The following is a 26,575-nucleotide window of genomic DNA, read 5'->3' on the forward strand; positions in this document are numbered from 1 at the left end:
ATCCTACTTACAGGCGTGCAAGGAAACGTGTGTCTGCAACTCGTTTTGGACCACAATTTTGTGTCAGCACACACACTTTCCACAAGAGGGATGTGCTGTAAGAATTTATAAATAAATAATATAAATGAAATACTGGTCCTTGGCACCCCCCCGGCACCAGCTACATTTTATTGGCTTCTCGTTTGCTCAGATCGCTTTGCGGCCCTGCCATTTCCATTTTCCTGGCAGAGCCTGGTGGTACCTCCCCATTTCCTGTGGTTTTCAAGGTTCCTGCAAAACCACAGTTGTGTAGCACCAGAAAAGGGGGGTGGGGTGGCTGTGCAGGTGAGGGGTGGGGGGGTCTACCTGTGGGACTTACAAATACAGTGGAGCTGTTCAACTCATTGTGATTGTCACAGTATGTTTTCCTTCATCCTTAAAACGAAACAAAAACAAAACAAAACACCAAATTGGAAAACAAATGTCACACTTGTCCTCCGGCCGGAGAAGCTCTCCCTGTTCTCGGAAGGTGTACCCCGTTGCATCCCCCACCCGGCTTCATCTCCACAGTGTCAGTTGAAGGTCTGTGAAAGAGTGGGGGGAAACAGGGTGGTCAAGACTGCACAGTGTATGACATTTATGGATTCCATCAGCTTCTTGTCAAGAGACCGAACTTACGCCTAGGAAGTGGTTTTTCTTTCATTCGCTGAGTAGTCAAATTCCTTCTGTCCAACCACAGGATACACATTGGAGGGCAAATTGGGGGGCGACTGGGATAAATCAAGGGGTGTGGCCTGTTGCTGTCCATCAGTGGCCACCAGTTCGGTACCCCATAACCAGAGCTTTTTTTCCAGGGGGAACTCGCTGGAACTCGGTTCCTGCACCTCTCAGGTGGGCGCAATTGCCATTCTAAGAGAACGGGGGAGGTTTTCATGGTGAGTTCCGGCCCCTCTTTTTCTAGAAAAATAGCACCGCCTGTAACACTTTCTGAATGGGCCTTCTTACGGAGGCCTCTTGAACCGCTCTCCTGTCTTTGCGGAGAGCATCCGGGAAGCTCCAGAGAGACCGAGGGAGTGCTTACTCCCGAGGAACGGTGCCGAGAGGGTGAGACACACTTTCACTTGGCAGCCACGTGGCGTGAGGTTGCTCCCAGGGGAGAGGCTTAGAAAGAAATCCCCCGTCTCCCCATTGGCTGCCACTAACGGTCACCGAAGTATCATGGGCTCCACTCCTGCATCACCTTAAACCGCAGAGAAGGCAGACCTATCGGGAAGGCCGGGGCGGAGGTGAAAGGTCAAGGAAGCAGCTCCCCTAAGGGGGCAGGGGGAGGGGGAGTCCACCCACCCCAAAGGTTTCCTGGGCACCTTGCTTGTGGGCTCTCCCCGCCTGCCCAAAATCCTTTAGCAGTGGATTTCGTAAGCAATCTGAGGCTGGAACATGAGTCCCTGGTTGACAAAGAGCTCGCTGGCTTCCGGGGGGCCGTCTTCTTCCCCTTCCAAGGTCTGGGTGGCCTGATCCTGCAGCTGCTCGGGGAAGGTCCCCACCAGGCCCTGGGGGTCCTTGTAGGTGGCGAAGAGGGGCTTGTTGCGGTCGATGACGAACATCTCGTGGCCCCTCTCGTCCCGGTACTCCTCCAGCTGGGCGAAGGTGGTAGGCCCATCCGAGTAGTCGTTGACGTAGAGGATGTTCTCCTCCTTTTTGGCCTTTTTCCGCTTGCGGTGCTTGCGGTAGATCATGATCACCAGCAGGAGGGCCACCAGGGCCAGGAGGGAGATGGCCACGGCGATGGCCGTCTGCGTGGCCATGCTGAGAGCGTTGAAGTCCATGCTCTCCATGTCATAGAGGGGCTCCTGGCTGATGTCCACAGAGGCCGGGTAGCCGCGCGACGTCTGCTGCTGTTGCTGCTGGGAGAGGTTGACCATGAGGTGGAAGAGGACCCGGGCCGTCCCACCCGGGTTGGAAGCCTCGCACTCATACTTGCCGGCATGGGCCACTGTCACGTTGTTGAGGAAGAGCATCCCGCTGCCCGTGTCCGACTGCTCAAAGCGCTCCCCCACGCTGCGCTCGCTCAGGGCAAAGGTCCCGCCTGGGAGCCGGGAGCCGCTGGCCTTGGCCCCCCCGGCCCCCCGCCAGTGCGCCAGCTTGCGCCATGTTACCAGGGGCTGCGGGTAGCCCGAGGCCTGGCAGGAAACGCGCAGGTCGTCGCCCAGCCGCGCCGTCACTTCCAGGGGCTCCACCTGCACGACCGGCGGGATGCAGATGAGGCTGTTGCCCGAGACGTCCATCAGGCTCTGGTAGGCCAGGCGAGGGGGCTCCGCGCACACGATCTTCTTGTCCTGGGGGCTCAGGAGCCGCTGCCCGTCCTCCTTGATCCAGGAGCTCAGCCAGTGCAGGGAGCAGTCACAGCGCCAAGGGTTCTCTGCCAGGAGGGAGAGAAAGGGGGGGTCTGGTTACAAGTCCGTGTCACCCCAGGAGTCTCCCACTGCCTCCCCACCACTCTCCACTCCACAGCCCCATGCAAAATAAGAATATAGGAAGAGCCTGCGGGATCAAGCCAATGGCCCAGCCAGCCCAACATCTCACATCAGCAGACCAGATGCCCCTATGGGAAACCCGCAAGCAAGATTTTTGTTTTGTTTTTTATTGGTGTTTCATTTAATACAAACAAAATACAGTAAAATTCAACAGTCATTTACCCACATTCTTTCCCCACACTCTGCTGAGCACTGACTTCCCTCCCTCCCTTCCACAGGTTTTCTTATGTCAGTTACAGTGGTACCTCGCAAGACGAATGCCTCGCAAGACGGAAAACTCGCTAGACGAAAGGGTTTTTTGAGTTGCTTCGCAAGACGATTTTCCCTATGGGCTTGCTTCGCAGGACGGAAACGTCTTGCAAGTTTGTTTCCTTTTTCTTAACACCGTTAATACAGTTGCGACTTGACTTCGAGGAGCAACTCATAGAACGCGGTGTGGTAGCCTTTTTTTAGGTTTTTAAAGACTTTGGTGATTTTTGAAGCTTTCCCTAAACTTTCCCGACACCGTGCTTCGCAAGACGAAAAAAATCGCAAGACGAAAAAACTCGCGGAACGAATTAATTTCGTCTTGCGAGGCACCACTGTACTTTCCCAACGTTTCCTTACTGTATCCAATCCTATCTACACCCTAAGATTTATTTATGTCCTGCCAGACTATTGTATTTTAATATTCTGTTGAAAGCCGCCCTGAGTGGCTGGGGAAGCCCAGCCAGATGGGCGGGGTATAAATAATATATTATTACCTTTTCCAGCCCATGGGGCCACATTTATTTTCATTTCATAAAATTTGCACACTCAAAGCGGTTTACAAAGAGGCTAAAACAATAAAAGTCACCAGTAAAAACAACTCTTTTAAAACATCCAGAATATAAAATCAGCAATAAACTAAAAACAGGATTAAAACACACCTCAGCATTCTACATGTCTAAAAAAGAATGTTTCTAGCAGGTGTCGAAAAAAGCCCAGGGAAGGCTGTGCTTGATGTTAAGAGGCAGGGGGTTCCAGAATGCACGTGCTGCTGCACAAAAAACGCACCGTTTCCTACAAATAAATCTTTGTGGCTCTTGCAGAGATTTCCTCCCAGCCTGACATGCCTGCATCCCAGGCAGAATCCGAGACCAGGGAGAAGAGTCGGTGGAAGAAGATTGGAAGAAATTTAAAGACTATCTACAGAGATATTGCAAAATTAATGAATGTTAAAATGATGTTGGATTGAAATTAAGTGGTTTCTAGGTGTAATGGTATAAAAGAATATGAAAAAATTGTTTTTTTTTTAATAAGTAAAAATTCAAGGTTATAATAATTTAAGATTAAAGATTAGGGTAGAATTAAGAGGGAAAGAAACTGCTGAGCTAATAAATTGAATTGGAATACAAAAAAGGGAGGTATGAGGAGGTCCGGGAAACAAGTAAATGAGAAATAATGTGATGAAAAGATTGATTGTTTTTAACTATTTTTATTTTGTATTTTGTATTTTTTCTTTTTCTATTTTGCAATGTAAAAACCCTAATAAAAATGTTATATATATAAAAAAGACATGCCTGCATCCCTCCTGCCTACCCCAGCTTTTCTACCTTGGGGGCAATAAGAGAAGTGGGCAGCAGAGGCCCGCTTTGAAATGGCTGAGCTAGCACCAGCACTTCTGGCCTGCAGGTGGCGCCAGATGAGCTGCCAGCGCGTGGCAGCGGCTCACCTGTCAATCGCAGCACCTGAAGACTGATGAGGGGCCGGAGAGCCACCCGGCTGATGGTGCGCAGGTTGTTCTTGCTGAGGTCGAGCAGCGCCAGCGAGGTCAGACCGGCCAGCGCCTGGTCCTCCAGAGTCTCTATGCTGTTCTCCTGTAAGTGGAGCTCCTGCAACCTCTGCAAAAGAGAGAATCAGATGGCACATTAGGTAGAAAGCAGGCCTGGTGCCGTTATCCACTTCTTCCTTGGTACCACTGCTGTTTGAGGCTGTTTGTCCCTCATTCGTTTGCGCTGCCCATGCAGCCCCATGCAAATTGGGGACTCTTGGCCAGGGGTCCAACCCCCTGCAAGGCAGGAATCGCAACCAGAGGATGCAAGACAGATGACCATTCACTCAAAAGCAGCCAATGAAATTACAAGAAGGTACCAACAGTGGAGGAATGGCAGATGAAGATGATGGACTTTTGGGAGCTAGCCAACCTGACCGGAAGAGTCTGTGACCAGAAGGAGGAGCAGTACCAAGAGGAATGGAAGAAATTTAAAGACTATTTAGCTAAATACGTTCAGATAACTTAAATAGAAATATTTGTGAGTAACAGATTGGCCTAGGATTTAACTACCATATTTTTTGCTCTATAAGACTTACTTTTTCCCTCCTAAAAAGTAAGGGGAAATGTGTGTGCGTCTTATGGAGTGAATGCAGGCTGCGCAGCTATCCCAGAAGCCAGAACAGCAAGAGGGATCGCTGCTTTCACTGCGCAGCGATCCCTCTTGCTGTTCTGGCTTCTGAGATTCAGAATTTTTTTTTCTTGTTTTCCTCCTCCAAAAACTAGGTGCGTCTTGTGGTCTGGTGCGTCTTATAGAGCGAAAAATACGGTATGTGAAATTGCATAATATTATGTTAATTCAACAAGTAAACCTTATATGAAAATAGTATTGGAAAACTGCTACAATGAGCTATATGGAAACTCAGCTGGGGGGATTTGAGGAAGTCACCCAACAATGATAAAAAAGTGGGACTATAACAGTTAGGATAAATGTTTGTTTGTTTTTTGATACTGTGATGTTTTTGTTTGTTGTTATGTTTGTTATAATTTTGGAAAATCAATAAAAAAATTTGGGGGGGGGGGAATAAAATAAAAGCAGCCAATGAAAGAGAGCCCACAACCTCCCGAGGGAGACTGTTCCCCTGTCAAACGGCTCTTAACAGTCGGAAAGTTTTTTCCTGATGTTTTAGTCAGAATCTCCTTTCTTCTAACTTGAATCCACTGGCTTGGGTCCCATCCTCTGGAGCAGCAGAAAACAAGTTGGCTCCCTTGACCGCAGAATGGTACACTCCTTCTATCTGGGATGGTTGTCCTCTTCCACCGAGCACACAGCTTCGGGAGGGACGCACATGGAGCGGTGAGGGAGGAAGGTGACACCCGCCTAGCCAGCCAGATCAGCAAAATCAACCCTGGTGATCAATGGGGTGACAGATGTCACAGCCAGATTGCCCTCGCATCCTAATTGCAAATTCAAATGTATCCCTATTGTGTTTTATGACTTCCTTGAAATTGTATGTGGGCTGGAACTGGTCTGGGACCGAAATAATAAATTCATTCATTCACGTTGGCTCCATATTCCATGTGACAGCGGTCTGGGTGGCATTGAAGACGGCTAGCAGATCTCCTTAAAGTCTCCTCTTTTCCAGGCTAAACATACCCTCCTCCCTCAACCATTCCTCATAACACTTGCCATCTCTTTACCAGACCCTTTACCATCTCAGTCACCCTCCTCTGCACACCTTCCAGCTTACCAATATCCTCTGTCAATTTTGGTGCCCAGAACTAGACACAGTTTAATTGTGTACTGAAAAGTCCCTGCTGTTCCTAATATTAACAAGTATTTGAACTTGCTTTTAAAATTTACACAACTGACTTTGTAACGCGGCTATTTCCATAATGTTCGGTTGCATACAGTAGGAATTAGCTAAGACTTAGCTCCTCCAAGTCATTCATCTATTTGCACTAAGCCACTGCAGATCAGGGATGAAAGTGAGAGTTGCTTATACCCTGACTAATACTGAGCCTCAGTTCCCTCATCCATAAAATGGGAACAGCAGGGTCCTAATGCAGAAAACATGGCTGTTTCTGGGATGCAGACTAGGGCCACCTTGAGGGACAATGGCTCGCTTTCAGGAATGCCCCTGTGGGGGTCTCACCTCCAGGTCACAGAAGGTGAAGTCGGGCAGCCGGGTGATCTGGTTGCCCGCCAGGTAAAGGACTCGCAGGTGCTCCAAGCCCTTAAAGATGCTGCTGTTGATGAGGTGGATGCGGTTGCCATTGAGCGCCAGTTCCAGCAGCCGGTTCTGGTTGCGGAAGGCGCCTGGCTCCAGGGCTGAGATGGTGTTGTTCTGCATGTAGAGGTATTGCAGGCCCGAGAGAGACGCCAGGTCTTGCTGGTGAATCTGCGTGATGCCGTTGTCCTGAAGAAAAACCGTCTGAAGTGGGGAGAAAGCCGGGGGGAGATGCCATCAGTTAAACCCTGACCTCAACACAGTGTCAGCTCCTGGAAGAACAATCCTATTTTCTTGTCTGACTTTAGATTGAACCTCACCATGTTCTGATGTCTATGTACTACAGATCTTTAATAGCAATTCACCACCTGATTCATTTTGCTTCTTTATAAAAGATTACTTAATAAAAGCTCTAAAAAGAAGAGGGTAGTAAAGGAGTGGGCATGGGAGAGGATGTGCTCTTTCACATGCGCAGGTTGCATTGGGAGCCCAAAGGCTTGGTGGTGGTAGCAATGTGACTGCGTGTGCACACTTTGGTTTTTTATATAAGCTCTCCATTTTATTGGTTTAATATATTTGTTCTAGCTCCGCATCCCAAAGGGTCTGAGCTGGCTAAAGCATATTAAAAACAAATCTATACCAGCTACACACACACACACAAAATCCCACCACCACCCAGATTCAAACACAGCAAATTGGCAGTCTATTAAAAAGTAATTCTTGACACTTGCATGCTCCTCAAGAAAGAATTTCCATATTCTTTTATAATTTTGTAGGTTATATTGGCTCAACACCAAATCAGTCATTGTATATGAGAGAGACATCACCTTGCCAACAAAGGTCTGTATAGGTCAAGCTATGGTTTCCCCAGTAGTGATGTATGGAAGTGAGAGCTGGACCATAAAGAAGGCTGATCGCCGAAGAATGGATGCTTTTGAATTCTGGTGCTGGAGGAGACTCTTGAGAGTCCCATGGACTGCAAGAAGATCAAACGCATCCATTCTGAAGGAAATCAGCCCTGAGTGCTCACTGGAAGGACAGATCCTGAAGCTGAGGCTCCAAGACTTTGGCCACCTCATGAGAAGAGAAGACTCCCTAGAAAAGACCATGATGTTGGGAAAGATGGAGGGCACAAGGAGAAGGGGACGACAGAGGACGAGATGGTGGGACAGTGTTCTCAAAGCTACAAACATGAGTCTGACCAAACTGCGGGAGGCAGTGGAAGACAGGAGTGCCTGGCGTGCTCTGGTCCAGGGGGTCACAAAGAGTCAGACACGACTAAATAACAACAACAATATGCTACTTCTACAGAGATTCCAATTTTGGTGTTTTCGGAAAGACACTGTTCATTGTTCTTATTGTTAACATTTGAATTTATTTTTGAAAGCAAGCCAGCATTTGCACTGAATGGACGACAGTATTGTGAGGTAGGTTAGGTTGGGTTGAGAAAGGAAACCTGGCCCTAATGGTCACACACCCCCAGTGGTGCTGGGAGCTGGGCTTCCTCCCACCTGAGCCTTACCTGGGTGGAGGGATGGATGCTGCCTGGGATCTCTTTGAGGCCCAAAGAGCCACACTCCACGGTCATGCTGTAGCAGCGGCAGGTGGCTGGGCAAGTGCGGGCCTGGAGTGCCAGGAGACCCAACAGCAGGAGGGAAACAAGCGTGGGCTCCACCGGAGCCATCCTAGAGCAGCTGCTGGCAAGAGAGAGAAAGAGAGAGATTGGATGGTTGTATTTCTATGTCGCTTTCCAGTCAAATGAATCCCAGAGCAGCTTAACAAACAGTAGCAGAACAGAACATCACAGGGACAGCATAAATCACATGACAAATGTTCAGTAAAACAACTACAATCTGTAAAATGATATTAGCAAACCAGAAACTAAAGAAATCAGCTAAGCATCACGATTACAGTGTAAGGCATATTACATGATTAACAAATCAATAAGGTGTTCGTAATCTATAAAGCAGTATAGACAAAATAATATAAACACTATTAAATTCATAGATACTTCCTCTCCCCCCCTTCCATGACTCATGAGTCCCCGTCAGGGAAAAAGACACAATTTAAATAAATATATAATAACTGTAATATTTCACTCTATTCGGATCATTAAAATACACATACACATCCAACATACAGGAGGAACCTATCTAATAGAAACACCTAAAACAGGAACACACACCACAGAAAATCCACAATAGGTTATAGCAGAGGCTCAACAAACCACAGAAGAGAAATAGAATCACAGAACTGCATAACTATTTTATTATTTTATCTCTCCTCTCTTCCTAAGAGTTAAATATGTTGTACATTGAGTTTTCCCCCCTCCGACATGTTATCTTCACAATAATTGTGTGAGGTAGTTTAAACAAAGCCAATAATAATAATAATAAATATAAAAATAAACAGCTGCAAAGGCCTATTGGCCTTTGGCCCTCCAGATATTGCTGGACCACAACTCCCATCATCCGTGTACTTATATGGATGTTGCGGAATCTCCTTTTTAGAGCTGGCAGGTACTTTCTTTGCCAACCTTTTGAACGCATGCTGAAAATGTTTCCATTCCTCCATGCCTACACAGGCAATTAAGAAGACATCCTTCCAATTCATGTCTGCTTTTAACTTTTTTATGGTTTTAAAAATATTTTTATTTATCATTTTATATTATAACAGTTCAATTTAAATGTATATAATACAACAAATTAACCAAGAATAACAAAAAAAAACCACACCAACCACCCTGAAAGTGACAGTTTGTTTTCTGTTTTCTAAGCATTTCTGTGTTTCTTTGATAAAACTTGGAAGTACTGAGACATAATGGCATCTTTTAGTCAAATAAGTCCCTCCTAATATATTTTTAATAGTTTTTATTGTATGGGTTTCTGTTTATATTGCCACAGACCACTTTGATATATATATATATTTATGGCACAGTGGTATATATCTTAATTAAACAGGCAGGCATGTCCTGGATACACTGTTTGCCTTGCAGGATGAGGGAGGGCGATGTGCAATTCCCCTAAGACTCCTCCACGATCAGTCCATGAGTCCAGCATTCATTTCTTTCCAGTGACCTACCAGATGCCTAAGAAAAGCCCGCAAGCAGAAAAGGCACACTCCTGCACTCAAGCATTCCTTCCTATCCTCCCCAGCAACTGGGAGTCACAGGCAGGCTGCCTCTGATCCCCAAGGACAAAAAAACATATCATTGTGACTAGCAGCCGTCGATAGCCTTCCACTCCTCCAAGAATTCTTCCAATCCCCCTTTGAAGCCGTCCAAGATGGCGGCCATGCACTTCTCGTGAACTCCACAGTTCCAGCATGCATGGTGTGATTCAGTCCTTGCTCACCTGGGAGTTGCTTTGGTATCGAGGATTCTTTGCGGTTGGCCCTACAACTTGTCTACATGCATGGCGATGACCAAAACAGATGAGAACCTCTTTGGAGAGAGACCATCTGGGGTCCTTGTCTTAGGTGTGGGCTGCTAGTGGATCCTCTCGGTTCAGCTGCTGGCTGTAACCAAGGTACCAAAACCATGGCAACAAGCATCTAAAAACATAGGTACCAGTGGATGCCGCTGGTATGGCTGGATCCTTGCCACCAGGTGGAAACTGCTTGCAGAGCTGGACTGGGGTGAAGCCAGAGTGAGGACTTTGCTGCAAAAAGGAGGCCGGAGAAGTAGAAGAGACTCACCTTGCACCCCCTGGCATCTCGGCTCAGCACGCCACCGTCTCATCTTCCCCACTGCCCCTTAGCTGGGGAGGGATAGCTCAGTGGCTCCTAAACCCATTAGAGGCTTTCAGCAATGTCACCAACAATCAGGGAAAAGCACCATAGTGCTACAGGCATCCTAATGAGAGATTAGGGTAAGGCAGCAGACACGCTGTGTGGGGCAATGGTCTTAAAGTCTCCCCTGGCTCTGGTTCCAGAGAAGAGCATCTAACCAGCTGGAAGAACAGATGGGGGTGTGGATGCTGCCTTCTGAGATTTGGTAGGTTGTTTGTGCCAATCTCTGGATGAAGCTCCCTCTTAATTTCTCCATCAGCCTCAAAGCTCCTGTTCTTGCATGCCTGTCCACCTCTGCTTCGCCAACCCCCAGCTATGGGCCTATTTTGATACGCAACTTTGCACTCAAGCAATCTCCTGCTGCAAAAGTAATTATCGCTGCTTTGGTGTTATAACAATGGTTTAGTATTCATGCGCCGATGCTCTGGCAAATGCACATTATGTTTTGGATGTGCATTGTATTGGTATTTCACACCGCAGTGATTATACATGTATTCATTGCATTCTTGTTATTTTTCGAATCTCCTCTTGTTGACCTTGTTTTTCTTCAGCACATCTGGTTTTGCGATCTGTGCCTTGAAACTTCTGTGGAGGACCTCAGTGCAACTTGGCCAAATAGTAAGCCACAGGGGGGAAAGGCCATCATAGTTCAGTGGTAGAGCACCTCTCTGGGGTCGCCTCCACGGAGGGTAGAGAATGTTCTCTGTTTGAAGCCCTAGAGCAGTGTTTCCCAACCTTGGGCCTCCAGCTGTTTTTGGACTACAACTCCCATCATCCCTAGCTAGCAAGACCAGTGGTCAGGGATGATGGGAATTGTAGTTCAAAAACAGCTGGGGGCCCAAGGTTGGGAAACACTGCCCTAGAGAACCCGTACAAGTCAGTGCGTAGGAAATATTGAACCAACAGATGAGCACGCACTGTGTACACACCATGCATTTAAAGCACATCCTGGGAACGGTACCTTGTCAAGGGTGCTGGGAACTGAAGCTCTGTAAAGGGTACACTACATTTCTCATGGGGGAGAGCAAAGTGCTTTAAATGTATGGTGTGTACATAGCCTCAGTACAAGGTAGCTTCCTATGACTCCAGGCCTTTTTTGATGCCAAAGCTAACACAGCCAACTCTGCTGTGATTACATATTCATGGAATAAGCTAGTTTGGAACACAGCCCTGCTTGCAGTGACAGGGACAGCCTCTACCTCCTTGCTTCAGAAGCGGCCTCTCTCCCTTTCTCCAAATGCTTCCGTAGACTCTCTTCTTTGCCCCAACAGCACAGGAGGAAGTGGTGGCCACCAAAATGGATGGCTTCAGAAGGGGATGGACACATTCATGGAGGAAAGGGCTATCTGTGGCTACTAGCCGTGGTAGTCATACGCTGTACTGCCACAGTTGGAGGCAGTAATGTTTCTGAATACCAGTTGCTGGAAAACACATTCTGCTCAAAATCAATTCAGTTCCCCTGGTCAGCCTTTTCTACTACATTGTTGTTATTGCAGCAGCAATCACGGTCGAGTGATAATAATAATAATAATAATAATAATAATAATAATAATAATAATTATTATTATTATTATTATTATTATTTACACTTTACACTTGCCAGAAGCTCGGCTCTGCCCTCGCCGGTCCTGGAAGGAGCCTTTAAGTCCCATATGCTCAGAGACTTTGCGCCTGTTCATTGGGGGAGATAGGAAGCCCAGAGCACTTGTTCTTTAGATGTCCCTTATATGAAGAGGCACATTGTAAGACCATTGGTCCCCTACTGGTGAGGCTCGCTAACCTCCCGGAAAAGCAAAAATCCGACCTTTTCCTGTTAGGCAAAGATCAGAAGACGATTTGGATGGTCGCCAGATTCTGTGTACAGATCTGTAGGCGCAGACCATCTCCTGACTCAAACTAGTTCGTTAAGAAACTCCCCAAAGTCAGTTCCATGGGTGACTCTGGGTCAGCTCCCTGCGGTAGTTTATTGTTGTACATTGTTTTTAAATTTATGTTTTTCCCCCAATAAATATCATTTTTTTAAAAATAAATTTATGGTTGTACGTTGTTTTAATTGTTTGTTTTCCTTCTGTGACTGTACCCCCAAGTGTGTTTTATAAGCTGGCCTCCGACCGTAATAAATTATCTATCTATCTATCTATCTATCTATCTATCTATCTTTAAGAGCTGTTCAGCAGTGGAACTGACTCCCTCTAAAGGCGGAGGGTTCTCCTTGGAGGTTTATAAACAGTCTGGATGGCTATCTGTTAGGGATTCTTTAGTTGTGGTTCCTGCGTTGCAGGGGGTTAGACTAGATGACCCTTGGGGGTTCCTTCCAACTCTACAATTCTATGACTCTATCATGAGGAGGAGCCATCAGGTCGCTTTTGCTGCTCAGGCACTTGCCCAGCTGAGGCGGGGTTGCTGTTCCCTGCTAGCCTGAAGGGTCCCTTTTCACTGCACTCTTCTGTGTCATCTCTTGCTCAGTTAATTGCCTCCCGCTCTCTTTAATGCATAATAAATAATGAGCAAGCAAGGCCTTATTAAAATTTCATCGGGAGTTTGCAGCCGCTGCAAAAGATTGGGGTAAAATGGGAGGGGGGGGTGCCCTCCATCTGTTCATTCACAGAGGCAGCTCGGCCTCCCAGCAGATGAATTAGAGAGAGGAGCATCCAGCTATATTAATCAGCCGTTACTCCATGAGAAACCTTCATCAGGATCTCGCTGGGAGGGAAAAGATGGAGGACGAGGCAGCAAACATCCTCCTAATGCCACTCTGTAAATCCAAAGCACATCTACAGTGTCAAAATACTGGCTGCGGGCGCAGGCCTCTCTGCTGCCTAATCGCTAACAAAAGGGCGCCCTGCAGTGCCTGGAAGCCAAAGCCCCTGATCTCTTTCCAGTACAGCGGCTCGGCCACAAAAACCATAAGGAGAGCACCTCTGAGTAAATGCAGAGTGTCGACTGAGTGAATCCAACCAAGCCTTATGAGGAGCAGTTAAACGAGTTGGGTACGTTTAGCCTGGAGAAGAGAAGACTGAGAGGACCGAAATCAATGGATTCAAACTACAAGAAAGGAGATTCTGCCTAAACATTAGGAAGAAATTTCTGACTCTAAGAGCTGTTCAATATAGTGGTACCTCGGGTTAAGAACTTAATTTGTTCTGGAGGTCTGTTCTTAACCTGAAACTGTTCGTAACCTGAAGCACCACTTTAGCTAATGGGGCCTCCTGCTGAACGATTTCTGTTCTCATCCTGAAGCAAAGTTCTTATCCCGAGGTATTATTTCTGGGTTAGTGGAGCCTGTAACCTGAAGCGTATGTAACCCGAGGTACCACTGTATGGTGCAGGCTCGGTCTAAGAATAAAATACTGTACTGTAATGGGCTGGAAAGAGATCCTTCATTGAGAGAAGGTGCTCACTAGGAACTCTCCAATGTGCTGAAGCAACCAAGCCGCCTTCCTCTGTGGTCTTAGAGCGGGATAGCAGCTCTTTGTCAGGCTGCTGCATAAGCACTCCAGCCCTTTGCTCAGTTGCAAAGCTTTGCTGCAATGCCAGGATCCCTTGAAACATGCTTTGAAACAGCACCCCCAGGGCAGCACTTTGCAAAGCCAGTACCAAACAACTCTGAGGGCGAGGGTATCCACAAAAAGCAAACCCAACAGGGAAACCCACTTTGCATTTACATAGTGATAAGCTCATCGCAGGGAGGGCAATTTTCTTGTGAATGCAACCAGCGTGTGGCTTGAGGGGTGGCGGCAGGGAGAGCGAGCACGTGAGCTGGAAGGCTCCATGCAATGGGAGAAATGGAAAAATGCAAGTCTCGCAAATGGAAACACGTGTTCAGAATTACAGTACAGGGAAATGCAGGCCTTTTCGCTTTGAGCACACTTCTAGGTGTGCTGCCTGATCCCGCAGAAGTGGCTTGCTGAGGCTCTAGCATGTTTAGAAAGTTGATGTAAGTTTTAATGTGTTCAGTTTATTGCTATTCTAACTGTGTTTAGTTTATTGCTATTTTAACATTCCCAAAGTCTTTAATGGTTGCTGTTGATTCTTATTGATAATTTCCTTGTTTTATCTTTTCTGGCAAGCCATTCTGAAGGGATCTTTTTATAACCAAGCAGTGTACAGAGTTTACAAAATAAGTACTGTATTTTTCGCTCTATAAGACGCACCAGACCATAAGACGCACCTAGTTTTTGGAGGAGCAAACCAAGAAAAAAAATATTCTGAATCTCAGAAGTCAGAACAACAAGAGGGATCGCTGCGCAGTGAAAGCAGCAATCCCTCTTGCTGTTCTGGCTTCTGGGATAGCTGCGCAGCCTGCATTCGCTCCATAAGACGCACACACATTTCCCCTTACTTTTTAGGAGGGAAAAAGTGAGTCTTATAGAGCAAAAAATATGGTAAATAAAATAATCAGTAAGTAGGGCAGACTTTGACAACCTGGTTTTGGGCTAAAACTCTCACCAGCATGTTGTGTAACCTTAGAAGGGGCTACAGCCATGGGGCCTGTCGTGAAGATAACTGGGGAATTGAAAGGGGGGTGGAACTGGATGGGCTGACTCATGACTTGTGTCCAGTTGTGTGTTGCCCAGCTCTACATCTCTATGATTCTGTACCTCATATGTTCCACCTGCACCTAATGGATGCTCATGAGCCCCCCCCCTTAATGTGAAAGAAACATTCTCGCTAAATTGAAAAACAAAAAGTCTAACACCCACTCGAGTGCCAACAGGAAGCTGCTCTGCTCCACACAGGAAGTCCCCCTCTATTTTGTCATCCAACGTTCCTCCAGGACACGGGTTCAAAACACCTACTTGGTTACGAAGCTCTTACGGTGTCTGAGAGCAAGTCAGTCTCTCTCTCTCTCTCTGCTTCTTCGACTTTTAAGTGGTAGTAACAGCAATCTATCTCGGGATATTGCTGTGAGAGGCAGACGTGCCACAAAGACTGGATGACACGTGGGAAGTCTGGAGCGCTTATAAATAGGACGTAGCTATAATGTGTTTTTAAATTATTGTAATCCGCTCTGATCCTCAAAAGATAGGGTGGGGATTAAATAATATTATCAGCCTCTTAATAATGAAGGATTATAAAGGATCCTCCTTTGAGATTATAATGGATAAAGCATGACGGTTCACCATAAAGCTGAAACAAGAGGGATGACCCCCAAACCTGACCTTGAGGCTTGGCATGGCAGAATCGTGGGGCAGAGAGAGGTTGGCATAGATCAGGAAAGAGGGGCTTGTTGGGACGGAGCCATTGTGAAGTTAATATAATAATAAATGGCATGCAGAAAGAGGCTAGAGAAAGGTTTCTCTCTCACACACCAGAACTGAATGTTGGCAGTTTCAGGACAGATAAAAGAAAGTCTTTCTTCACATAGTGGATAGTTAAGCTATGGAACTACCCTCACACAGCAGACAGTGATGGCTACCAAAAAGAAGGCTTTAAAAGAAGATTAGACACATTCATGGAAGAGGAGAGGGCTCTTGATGCTGCTAGTACATTTCCGAGCACAATTCAAAGTGTTGGTACTGACCTTTAAAGCCCTAAATGGCCTCGTTCCAATATACCTGAAGGAGCGTCTCCACCCCCATCGTTCTGCCCGGACAATGAAGTCCAGCACCGAGGGCCTTCTGGCAGTTCCCTCACTGAGAGAAACAAAGCTACAGGGAACCAGGCAGAGGGCCTTCTCGGTAGTGGCGCCCTCCCCTGTGGAACGCCCTCCCACCAGATGTGAAAGAGAACAACAACTACCAGACTTTTAGAAGACATCTGAAGGCAGCCCTGTTCAGGGAAGTTTTTAATGTGTGACATTTTAATGTATTATTAATCTTTGTTGGAAGCCGCCCAGAGTGGCTGGGGAAACCCAGCCAGATGGGCGGGGTACAAATAATAAATTATTATTATTATTATTATTATTATTATTATTATTATTATTATTGCACCCAGGATGGCTATTCTCCACCTCCATGGTAAGAAGCAGCAATGCTTCAGAATACTAGTCCCTGGAAGGAGGGGAGAGGGCTGCTCTTGTGTTCAGTCTGCTTACTGGTTTTTCCCACTGGGGCATCTGGTTGGCCATTGTGAGAACAGAATACTGGGATGGATGTGACATTGGCCTGATCCAGCAGGGCTCTTCTTGTCCGAGGGGATCACTTCCGTTTTTTCAAGTACTGACAACATTTAACATGGTATTCTGGGCTGGTGGACTTCTACCATAGCAAGCCAAGAGCCTTGGGACAGCTGCTCCACTTACGCAGACGGAGAGACTGCCCCAGAAGCATGCTGGGGCACAATGATGACTTCTTCCTGAATTGGGTCCCCTCTGCATTTAGAGAGCTGCAAATAATTCTAAAGCAGCTTAATGGTATGGGGAGGATTTGAGAGTCAGCCTGCTAAGGAGACGGATTAGCCACCAGCAAGAAGAAGCAGCCCTGCCAGGACACCTGGCTCCCTAGGAAGGGTAGTGGAACAACACGGCTCAACTGTCTATCACAGGCAGGGAGGACACACAAGCTTCAAAAAGCCTAGAGTGTCAAAGTGGAAGCCAGGAAGACATGCTTGTGAGCTCTTGGGTTATGGCCCCCTCCCTCTCTGGAGGAAGAGGGAAGATGTAAACACTTTTTTTGCCCAAGTTTTCAAGTTAATTGGTAATATATACACTGAGACATCTATATTTATCCAAGTATTTATGCTGATATATTTTCATTTTTAAGCATATATTGTAACTGGGAACAGAGGCACCAGTCCTCTACAGAGCCAGACACTTTGTCTTATTTAACTCCATACTGTCTACACTGAGAGGCAAAGGCTCATATTTACCCACACTCATGGTTTTTTTTAATTGGGAGGAACATTAATATATTAGTGGTCTGTCTTTGTTGTTGTTTAGTCGTTTAGTCGTGTCCGACTCTTCGTGACCCCATGGAGCAGAGCACGCCAGGCACCTCTGTCCTCCACTACCTCCCGCAGGTCTGTCGTATACTCATCCATTAAGTAGGCTTGTTCCTTTTACTATGTTAGCCACCTTGAGGAACAAAAATGCAACAAATAAGTTCAATAACAAACTAATAAATAATAATAATAGACTACAAATGCAGAACAGACCAGCAGCTGATGCAGCAAGGCATCGGCTACAAGAAAGTTCTCCCACACAACCCCCATGAAATAAATGGGAGCCACACAAGAGCATCCCACCAGGGCTTGCAAGAGAGAACTATGGATTGTAGGTCCAATGATATCAATAGCTGAAGAGGTGTAACAGGAAGGGTTCCTCCTTCCCTATGTGAAAAAGCATGCTACTGTTAAATAGCAAATAAGTACACATGTTAAAAAGGAATGTACATGAGCTGAGGATGTTTGCTTGATGGGATCCTGCATGTTCACCTCTGCGAAAAGATGCAACATAAGAACATAACCATGCACACTTCATTTTTTTCATTTCACTTTTAAGTTGTATACTGCTATATTAGAAAGGCTGTATTACTAAACACAAGGCGGTTTATGAACTGGGGGAAAAACAAATATACAAGATCACACATCGTATAGCAATCAGATGCAATACAAATAAACCATAGTAAAATATATACCGTATTTTTCGCCCTATAGGACGCACCGGCCCATAGAACGCACCTAGATTTTTTTTGAGGGGGAATTTATTTTTCCCCCCCCAGGCACGGGGCTGGGGCTGGGGAAGCCCGAGCTTCCCCCGACCCCAGCCCCCAGAACAGACAGCTCTTTGCAAGCCGTGGGAGCCCAGCGTGAAGTCACGCCAGGCTCCCACAGCTTGCGGAGAGCTGCGCAAAGCCCGCTCTGGGAGCTTGCGGGGCTGGGGGCGGGGGAAGCCCGATCGCTCTGGGAGCTTGCGGGGCTGGGGGGATAGCTTCCTGAAGCCTGGAGAGCTTCAGGGGCTGGGGGGATAGCTTCGCTGAAGCCTGGGGGGGGATAGCTTCCTGAAGCCTGGAGAGTGACCCCTCTCGCTCTCCAGGCTTCAGCGAAAGCCTGCATTCGCCCCATAGGACGCACACACATTTCCCCTTCATTTTTTGAGGGGAAAAAGTGCGTCCTATAGGGCAATTATGCGTCCTATAGGGTAATTATGACTATGTATGAAAAGCAGCATCACCAACATGCTTAGAGATGCCCCCAAATCCTCTTCAAGCCACTGGGCATCTCTTATTCCAATATGACAGTTCATATAAATGCATTTGACGTTGTAACTTGCCCACTACCCAGCACTCCTGAACTATGCTCCCCCCCAATCTCATGCTGTCAGGTTTGTTTGAAACCAGCTTGGTGGAGGAGATGCAATCTCTTCTGGTGTATCTGGGGGGCAGGAGAAGGGAGGGGAGAATATGTGGGGAAAGATGTGCAGCAAGGGGACCACAACATTGTTGGCGTATTTATTGCTGGCACTTCTGCCAAGCAGGTCTGCTGTTGCCATGGCGCAGGCAACTGGCTGCAATGCCCACTAAGTTGGGAGACATCAGGGGAAGGGGGTGGCAGCACCGATGCCATGCTAAGCAGGACCCCTAGGGCACAATTCCCTCACTCTGCTGTCACGGTGGCAGGCTCCTGTCAGACCAATTTAGGGCGTTTCACAACAGAGGCTTGAGGATGCATTTTATCCTCTAGAAGGCTACATTTGCAAATGATGTTGGTATTAGGTAAGAAAAATAAAGAGAAAGGTATCTACATATAATGTGCATTTGAACTAATGTTGGTTTTTTACATCCACAGTACAGTCTGCCCTCCAACGACCCGACCCCCTGTTTACCAGGGGCAGCCTCTGAATTTTCTGGTTATTGTTTTAAAAAACGCCTTCGTTGATTTTGCGGGAGACAAATGCTGTCAGTGTGCACTAAAGTTCTTCGCATTTCAGGCTTCCCACCTGGATCTCTAGAACTTAAGTATTTGGGGGGAGGGGATAGAGATTCATTTTTATTCCATGTGCATACAGTTGCAGCTACCCTACATATGCAACTAGATTATTTGCAAGATTAAGCACTCATTTTTAAAAAACAAAGAAAAGCTACGGTCAGTATAATATGTGCATCAGCCAGAGAAAAGCTTTCCAACAATATTTGGGGTGGCTGTGAAGGGTGTGTGTGTGTGTGTGTGTGTGTGTGTGTGTGCAAGCGCGCACACCCACCCACCCAAGCCACAACCCTTGTTGTTCCAAGGGTTCCAAGCACCCCAAAGCTGTCCTGGTTTTCATCTGGAAAATACTTGAGGATATTATTAAATACAGTGGTACCTCTGGTTGCAAACGGGATCCGTTCTGGAGACCCATTCGCAACATGAAAAGAACGCAACCTGAAGTGCCATATCTGCGGATTTGGCGCTTGTGCACATTCGCAAAGCGCGATTTAGCACTTCTGCACATGCATGAGTGGCGAAACCTGGAAGTACCCCTTTCCGGTACTTCCGGGTCGCCGCGGAACATAACCTGAAAGAACGTAACATCTAGCAAACGTAACATGACGTATGACTGTATATACATTATCATTTTTCTTCTGAACAGTGTCTCCCCTTCCCCAGAAAGAATTGTGTTATGGAGCAAGTCATTCCAGGCTTATTTTCCCTCCAGACATCCTTTCCATTGTGCACTCATGATGATCTGCACTCAGGATGGTATTGGGGCTGTTAGACACGATTCTGCTTTCAACACTGCTTGCACCTGCTAAAGTTTTGGGGTGGAGGTACTGCTTCATTTCCAATTGGTGCAAGTCCCTTCCTGCAGAAAACCTGTAACTTTTTACCCCACAAATGCTCTGGGATTCCCCCCCACACACACACACTTTTGTTGCACTGTAGACACAAGACTCCTCCCTTCCAGGAGGCAATAATGTGGTAACGTGGGAGCATCACAAGACAGGTATGTGGATGGTTCAGTATAAACCCACCACCACTAAAGCACTATTATTGTGTCAATAGCATGTCGCAGAACTCATCCTCCAAAAGGCAACAGTCTGGAAGGGCCCTTCTATTGCTGTCTCCTTGGAGCAGAGTATACATGTGTGCTGATACTGTAACGCACACCATGTATATTGATAGCACCATATAAATGATAAAATTGACACTGTAGAGTATTATTTTTATCATTATTATTTATTGAATTTATATACTGCCCTATACCTGGAGGTCTTAGGGCAGTTCACAGAACAAAATAAAAATATAAAACCACAAAATATATAATCAAAATAAAAAACCCCATTAACCCGCCCCCCAAAAACCCCACATTTTAAAAGGGCATAGGATGTCGATCAAATCAAGCAAAGGCCTGGTTAAAAAGGAATGTTTTTGCCTGGTGCTTAAAGGTGTATAGTGAAGGCACCAGGCAAACTTCCCTAGGGAGAGCATTCCACAGATGGGGAGCCACTGCAGAGAAGGCTCATTCTCGTGTTGCCACCCTCCAGACCTCTCGAAGAAGCACACAAAGAAGGGCCTCAGAAGATGATCCCAAGGCCCGAGTACGTAATTATGGAAAGAGGCGGTCCTTGAGGTATTGCGGTCCTGAGCCATTTAAGGCTTTATAGGTCAAAACTGGGACGCGGGTGGCGCTGTGGGTTAAAGCCTCAGCGCCTAGGGCTTGCCGATCGAAAGGTCGGCGGTTCGAATCCCCGCGGCGGGGTGCGCTCCCGTCATTCGGTCCCAGCGCCTGCCAACCTAGCAGTTCGAAAGCACCTTCGGGTGCAAGTATATAAATAGGGGCCGCTTACCAGCGGGAAGGTAAACGGCGTTCCGTGTGCTGCGCTGGCTCGCCAGATGCAACTTGTCACGCTGGCCACGTGACCCGGAAGTGTCTGCGGACAGCGCTGGCTCCCGGCCTCTAGAGTGAGATGAGCGCACAACCCTGTCAAGACTGGCCCGTACGGGCAGGGGTACCTTTACCTTTACCTAGGTCAAAACTAGCACTTTTAACTTGGCTCGGAAACTAATTGGTAGCCAGTGCAGTCGGACCAGGATAAATGTAATATGCTCAAACCATCTTTCTCCAGTGAGCTACCTGGCCGCTGAATTCTGCACCAGGTGAAGTTTCCGAGCCATCTTCAGAGGCAGCCCTACGCATTGCAGTAATCTAACCTTGAGGGCACCAGAGCATAGACAACAGTAGTTAGGCTATCCCTGTCCGGATAGGGGCGTAGCTGGGCCACCAGCCAAAGCTGATGGAAGGCACTCCGGGCCACTGAGGCCACCTGAGCCTCAAGTGACAGCAAAGGACCCAGGAGTAACCCCAGGCTACGAACATGCTCCTTCAGGGGCAACGTAACCCCATCAAGAGCAGGCGACCTCCCACCCATCTGGTCTAGGGAACCACCCACAAACAGTGCCTCAGTCTTATCTGGATTGAGTTTCAGTTTGTTGGCTCTCACCCAGTCCATTACCAAGGCAAGACACTGGTCCAGCACTTCCACTGCCTCGCCTGCAGATGTAAAGGAGAAATAGAGCTGAGTGTCATCAGCATACTGCTGACAATGTATTCTGAACCTCCGGATAACCCCACCCAGCGGTTTCATGTAGATGTTAAACAATGTGGGAGATAGGATTGAGCCCTGCCGGACCCCACATTGAAGGTTCCATGGGGCTGAAAAGCATTCCCCAACCAACACCCTCTGGGAACAACCGTCCAAGTAGGACTGGAACCTCCGCAAAGCGATGCCACCCACCCCTAGTTCAGAAAGAAGGGTACCATGGTCCATGGTATTGAAAGCCACTGACGTGGTATTGAAAGCCACTGAGATGTCGAGAAGAATTAACAAGGACATGTTTCTCTTGTCTCTCTCTCTCTCTCTCTCTCTCCAAAGGTCATGATACAGGGCAACCAAAGCAGTTTAAGTGCCAAACATTTGGCAAAGCATCCAACTTTTGTCAGAAGAAAAACAGCATCACCTGTATTCACATTAAAACATACACTCTCGCTATAAGCAAACGCCACTAAAAAAAGTTTGCATTCAGTGAATCCCTAAATACCACCATTTCTCACAATGTATAAATATGAGCATAGCCGAGCGGTGGTCAGATCCAGTATCCCCGAAGTGGTTAACTTCTTATATGGGAGTTCAAGGGGTGCACCTAGGAGGCATCAGGACCCTCAGACTCGGGTTTGGAAGTGATCCAAACCATTGTTTGGAGCTGTAATATTTGGGGGGACTTGCAATGATGCCGTTGTGCTCCCAAGGATTCCTTGCAATGTGGCAGAGAACTTGGCATAGTGAAGGTGGGGAATGAGAAACTCTCTCTCAGGTCACCCACAGTAGCAGTCTAGCACACAGATACCAAACATGACAAGCTACATAAGAAACCAAAAAAAGTTGTGCCGTCACAGAGAAGCTGCACCTGTTGGATTTCAGTCTGCCACACAGGCTGCCAGAAAGAAGTTGCTGTTCCCAGTGCTGGAGAGCTAGTCTGCAACAAAAGCCTCAATCCTTTTTTCTTTTCTTTTTGGCAGGGTGTGTACATGTGTCTGTGGTCCCAGCCTTTGCTGTATACACAGGGAAGCACGGCACTCCCTGTTTGTTACTATAGCTCCATCATTTGCTGTTGAGTAGCTATGGCAACCTGTGTGAACCAGGGGGAGGGAGCAGACAACCACTCACAAGACTGTGCAAACATTGCCTGATCAATAAAGCTGGCAAACAGGGGCTTGCAAATTGGGTTGCACAAGCCCTTCATTTAATTCTCTCTTTTTCTAAGAGGATTTCATGAAAGGAGTACAGTACAAACACTTCTTATGAAAGGAGTTAACCCTACTCCCAAAGCATTATTTCGTGTAAACCTTATCAGAGAACATATCACAGTTCAGAGGCTTATCAGAGAACACATCACAGCTCAGAGAAGGCACTTCCTTCACAAGAGCACAGGCCCTGGGTCAATCACTGCTATCTTCAGGTCTGGGAATGTCCCTTTCCTGACACCCTAGAGAGTCTGCCAGTCAGTACAGACAACACTAAGCCAAATGGACCAAGGGTCTTAACTTGGTACAAGACAGTTTCTTGTGATCCTGGAGCCCACCCCACTTTCACTCCCCTTCCCAGGATGCCTCTGTCCAGCAGAGAAAGCAACTTTCCCTTTTTCAACAATGGGAGACATCCTTCCCATGAACTGGGGGAACGTGGCTCCCGGGTGGAGTCTATAAAGGGGCCTTTGGCATCCCCTTGGATGTTTTGGACTACAATGCTCACCAGCCCCAGCCAGCAGTGGTCAGGGATAATGGGCATTGGAGTCCAAAACATATGGAGGGTACAAAGTTGCTGAAGGTTGCTGTAAAATGTTTCTGAAGGGATTTCCCTCCCCTGGAACAAACTTGGCTTTGCATACGTGATGCTTGATTCCTGGCTTGCCCCAATTCCATCTCTCCTCCTCCCTTTCCCCCCAATCATGTTATTTATTAAAGGTGGTCATTAATGAATACAGTGGTACCTCGGGTTAAGTACTTAATTCATTCCAGAGGTCCGTTCTTAACCTGAAACTGTTCTTAACCTGAAGCACCACTTTAGCTAATGGGGCCTCCTGCTGCCGCCGCTCCGCCGCTGTGCGATTTCTGTTCTTATCCTGAAGCAAAGTTCTTAATCTGAAGCACTATTTCTGGGTTAGCGGAGTCTGCAACCTGAAGTGTATGTAACCTGAAGTGTATGTAACCTGAGGTACCACTGTACACATACCCAAGGACCTGTGTGCGTGCAATATCTCTTAAAGGAGTGGAAAAACCCACCAAACAATGCCCCTGTAAAACAAAAAGACAACTCTCACAAACAAGCCCACAAATGTTACTAATCCACAATAATTAGGACTACAATCTGTGGCTACATGCCTGCACTGAGAGCACCAGTCACCCTCAAGATTACGAAAACTTTCCTCCTTGTTTACCTGGAAGAGTTATTTCTTCCCTACAGATGGCAAAACGATCAGCTGTTTACAAACCAGCAATAGATAATAGGGGAAAACAAGCAAAAACAAATCCTCCCCATTCAGTTTAAAATACTATACTGAATTCAAAGTTAAGTCCACACACTATGCGGAAACCCAAGCAAGAATGCCTGCCTGGGCTCAGAAGGCTGCTCTTAAGACGACGAGATGTCTCTGCATGTCTTTGCATGTGGCACAATGATGGGGGCCTTCTCACCAGCCCATAAAGGTGATGGGGGGGGGGCTTAAAGAAGCAGCTGGCTTCCAAAGTAAGTGTGCAGGTCCCAAACCACATCAGACTTCGCAGATTAAAGACATCAGGCTCAACGGTACCAGTGATGGATGGCAATCGGCCCCATGGAGAATGATTGTGAAACCCTTTTGCCAAGGCTCACTGGGTGTGGGGGGAAATGGGTAGCAAGGGGAGCCCCTGAGAGGTGCACCCCACGATCCATAGAGCTGGGGTAAGAGAATCTGATACGCTTGTTGCATGCTTAGAGGTCTGGGTTCAAATCCCGGTTCAGCCCTGGCCAGGGGGAAAAGGCAATCACATCCTTTTGCATCTCTTTGGACACAGAAGGTCGCAGCCCCGGCATCTCCACTCATACAAGGGTCAGGGATTGGGAATAGATCTCTCTTCCTACCTGAGACCCAGGAGAGCCACTTCTAGGCTGGGGGAGCAGAAGAGCCCTGAATGGCCTTGCCCAGTCTCCCCACAGTGGGGGGACGCCTCCAGCAAGCCCCACTGCTAACAGGGGCGGGAAGGCAATAGCAGTGGCGTAGCGTGGGTTGTCAGCACCCGGGGCAAGGCAAGTAATTTGCGCCCCCTAACCCGTGGATTTGCACCCCCTAACCTGTGGATTTGCGCCCCCTAACCTGTGGATTCATTGAAAAAATATCTGGTCACCTTAATATAAATGTAGTAGAATAATAGAACCGCAGAATTGTAAAGTTGGGAGGGCCAATTAGTCATTGCAGGCAGTGGCGTAGCATGGGTTGTCAGCACCCGGGGCAAGGCAAGTAATTTGCGCCCCCTAACCCGTGGATTTGCCCTAACCCCAGATGTTGTGCCCGGTGCGGCTGGCCCCCCCTGCACCCCCCACACTACGCCACTGGGCAATAGACCTTCCCCCTTAACCTTGCTGGATCGGCCCCACCAGCTGGCAGTCCAAGGAAGAACGGAATGGAGAGAGGATGCTCTGAGCCGGGAAGGTGCCCATCCTGGCATGCCATCGGTGCCCTCCTGCTGCAGCCCTGCCTCCCGCCCCCTGCTCCTCCAGAGCCCAAGCGCTGCCCCCTTTCGGGGGGGGGGCGTCCCAAGGAAATAAAAAAACCACACACAAGCAACCACCCTAATGGAGCAACTGGGAGAGGGGAGCCACCCGATAACTCTGCCAGGGAGCAGCGCGGCTGAGAGGCGGCTCCTGGTCGCGCGGCGGGACCTTGTGGCGGGGAGTCCCACAGGCCCCGTCTCCCTTGACAGACGTCACTCGGCGCGCGACCCGCGCCCGTCCGCCAGTTACCTCAGGGCGAGACCGGCGGGTGGTTGGGGGCCGCTGCCGTCTTCTCCCTCAGGCGGACAGGTAGGTAGGCCGCCCGGCTCCCCTCAGCTCCCCCGCCCCGGACCCCTCCGGCGAAGGTCACCGGGGCTCACCTGCAGCAGCGCCGCCGGGCCCCTCTCCATGGCATCCGCCGGCCTCGCAGCAGCGCCGGGAGGAGCGGCCGAGGGCTGAGGGGGCGTCCAGAGGACGAGGGGCCGCCTCGCCACAGACAGCGCCGCCGCCACACGCGACGCCGCCGCTCGCCTCGACGCGCTTCTGCCGCCCGCGCGCGCCCCGCTCGGCCTTTTAAGCCCCGCGGAGGCCCCGCCCCGCGCCCGCCGCAGCCAACCGCGCCGCGACGATGTGACGTCAGCCCGGCCGCCGCTCCGGTTGGGCGGCCGCCGGAGACCCGGCCTGGGAGGAGGGGGAGGAGGAGGAGGCGGGGCGCGGGGAAGCCCCGCCCACCCATGGGGGGGAGGAGAGGGAGGGGCGCAGGGCACGTGGGCAGGTGAGCGGCCAGCCAAAGCCCGACGCACCTTTGGGTGGGGGGCCGTGGAGGGAAGGGGCATCATCGCCCCAGGGAAGACCAGGAGGGGCAACATGGGGGGGGCACATAGCTGTCAACTTTTCCCTTTTCTTGCGAGGAATCCTATTCGGAATAAGGGAATTCCCCTTTTAAAAAGGGAAAAGTTGACAGCTATGGGGGGGAAATGATTCACAGGTGGTATTTTGCTCCCAGTAGACTTGCTAACTGGGATGCTGTGGGTTAAACCGCAGAGCCCGGGGCTTGCCGATCAGAAGGTCGGCGGTTTGAATCCCCGTGATGGACGGGGTGAGCTCCCGTTGCTCGGTCCCTGCTTCTGCCAACCTAGC

General features: G+C 48.4%; 1 protein-coding gene across 2 annotated transcripts; it reads right to left on the reverse strand.

Annotated features, from left to right (window-relative positions):
• Positions 1-130: 130 nt before the first annotated feature.
• Positions 131-25,984, reverse strand: LRRC24 (leucine rich repeat containing 24). Of its 2 annotated transcripts, none has more exons than XM_028736001.2 (5): positions 25,816-25,984; positions 7,999-8,170; positions 6,402-6,680; positions 4,207-4,375; positions 131-2,398 (listed from the first exon to the last, which is right to left on the reverse strand). In XM_028736001.2, the coding sequence occupies exons 1-5, from the start codon at positions 25,848-25,850 to the stop codon at positions 1,380-1,382; spliced, it is 1,674 nt and encodes a 557-aa protein (XP_028591834.2). In that variant the 5' UTR covers positions 25,851-25,984; the 3' UTR covers positions 131-1,379. The 2 variants fall into 2 exon arrangements, with proteins under 2 accessions (XP_028591834.2, XP_028591833.2); XM_028736000.2 differs by having other exon boundaries at positions 7,999-8,173.
• Positions 25,985-26,575: the final 591 nt, after the last annotated feature.

Source organism: Podarcis muralis, chromosome 8 (genome assembly GCF_964188315.1).
Source record: "Podarcis muralis chromosome 8, rPodMur119.hap1.1, whole genome shotgun sequence".
Taxonomy (NCBI): Eukaryota; Metazoa; Chordata; class Lepidosauria; order Squamata; family Lacertidae; genus Podarcis; species Podarcis muralis.

Excerpts from the sequence above, each read along its gene's own strand:
- LRRC24 (XM_028736000.2), bottom strand. The coding sequence starts at position 25,850 with ATGCCATGGAGAGGGGCCCGGCGGCGCTGCTGCAG. Across the intron at positions 6,681-7,998 it reads GCATCCATCCCTCCACCCAG|ACGGTTTTTCTTCAGGACAA; the intron begins GTAAGGCTCAGG and ends TCCCCACTTCAG. Across the intron at positions 4,376-6,401 it reads TCACCTTCTGTGACCTGGAG|AGGTTGCAGGAGCTCCACTT; the intron begins GTGAGACCCCCA and ends TCTCTTTTGCAG.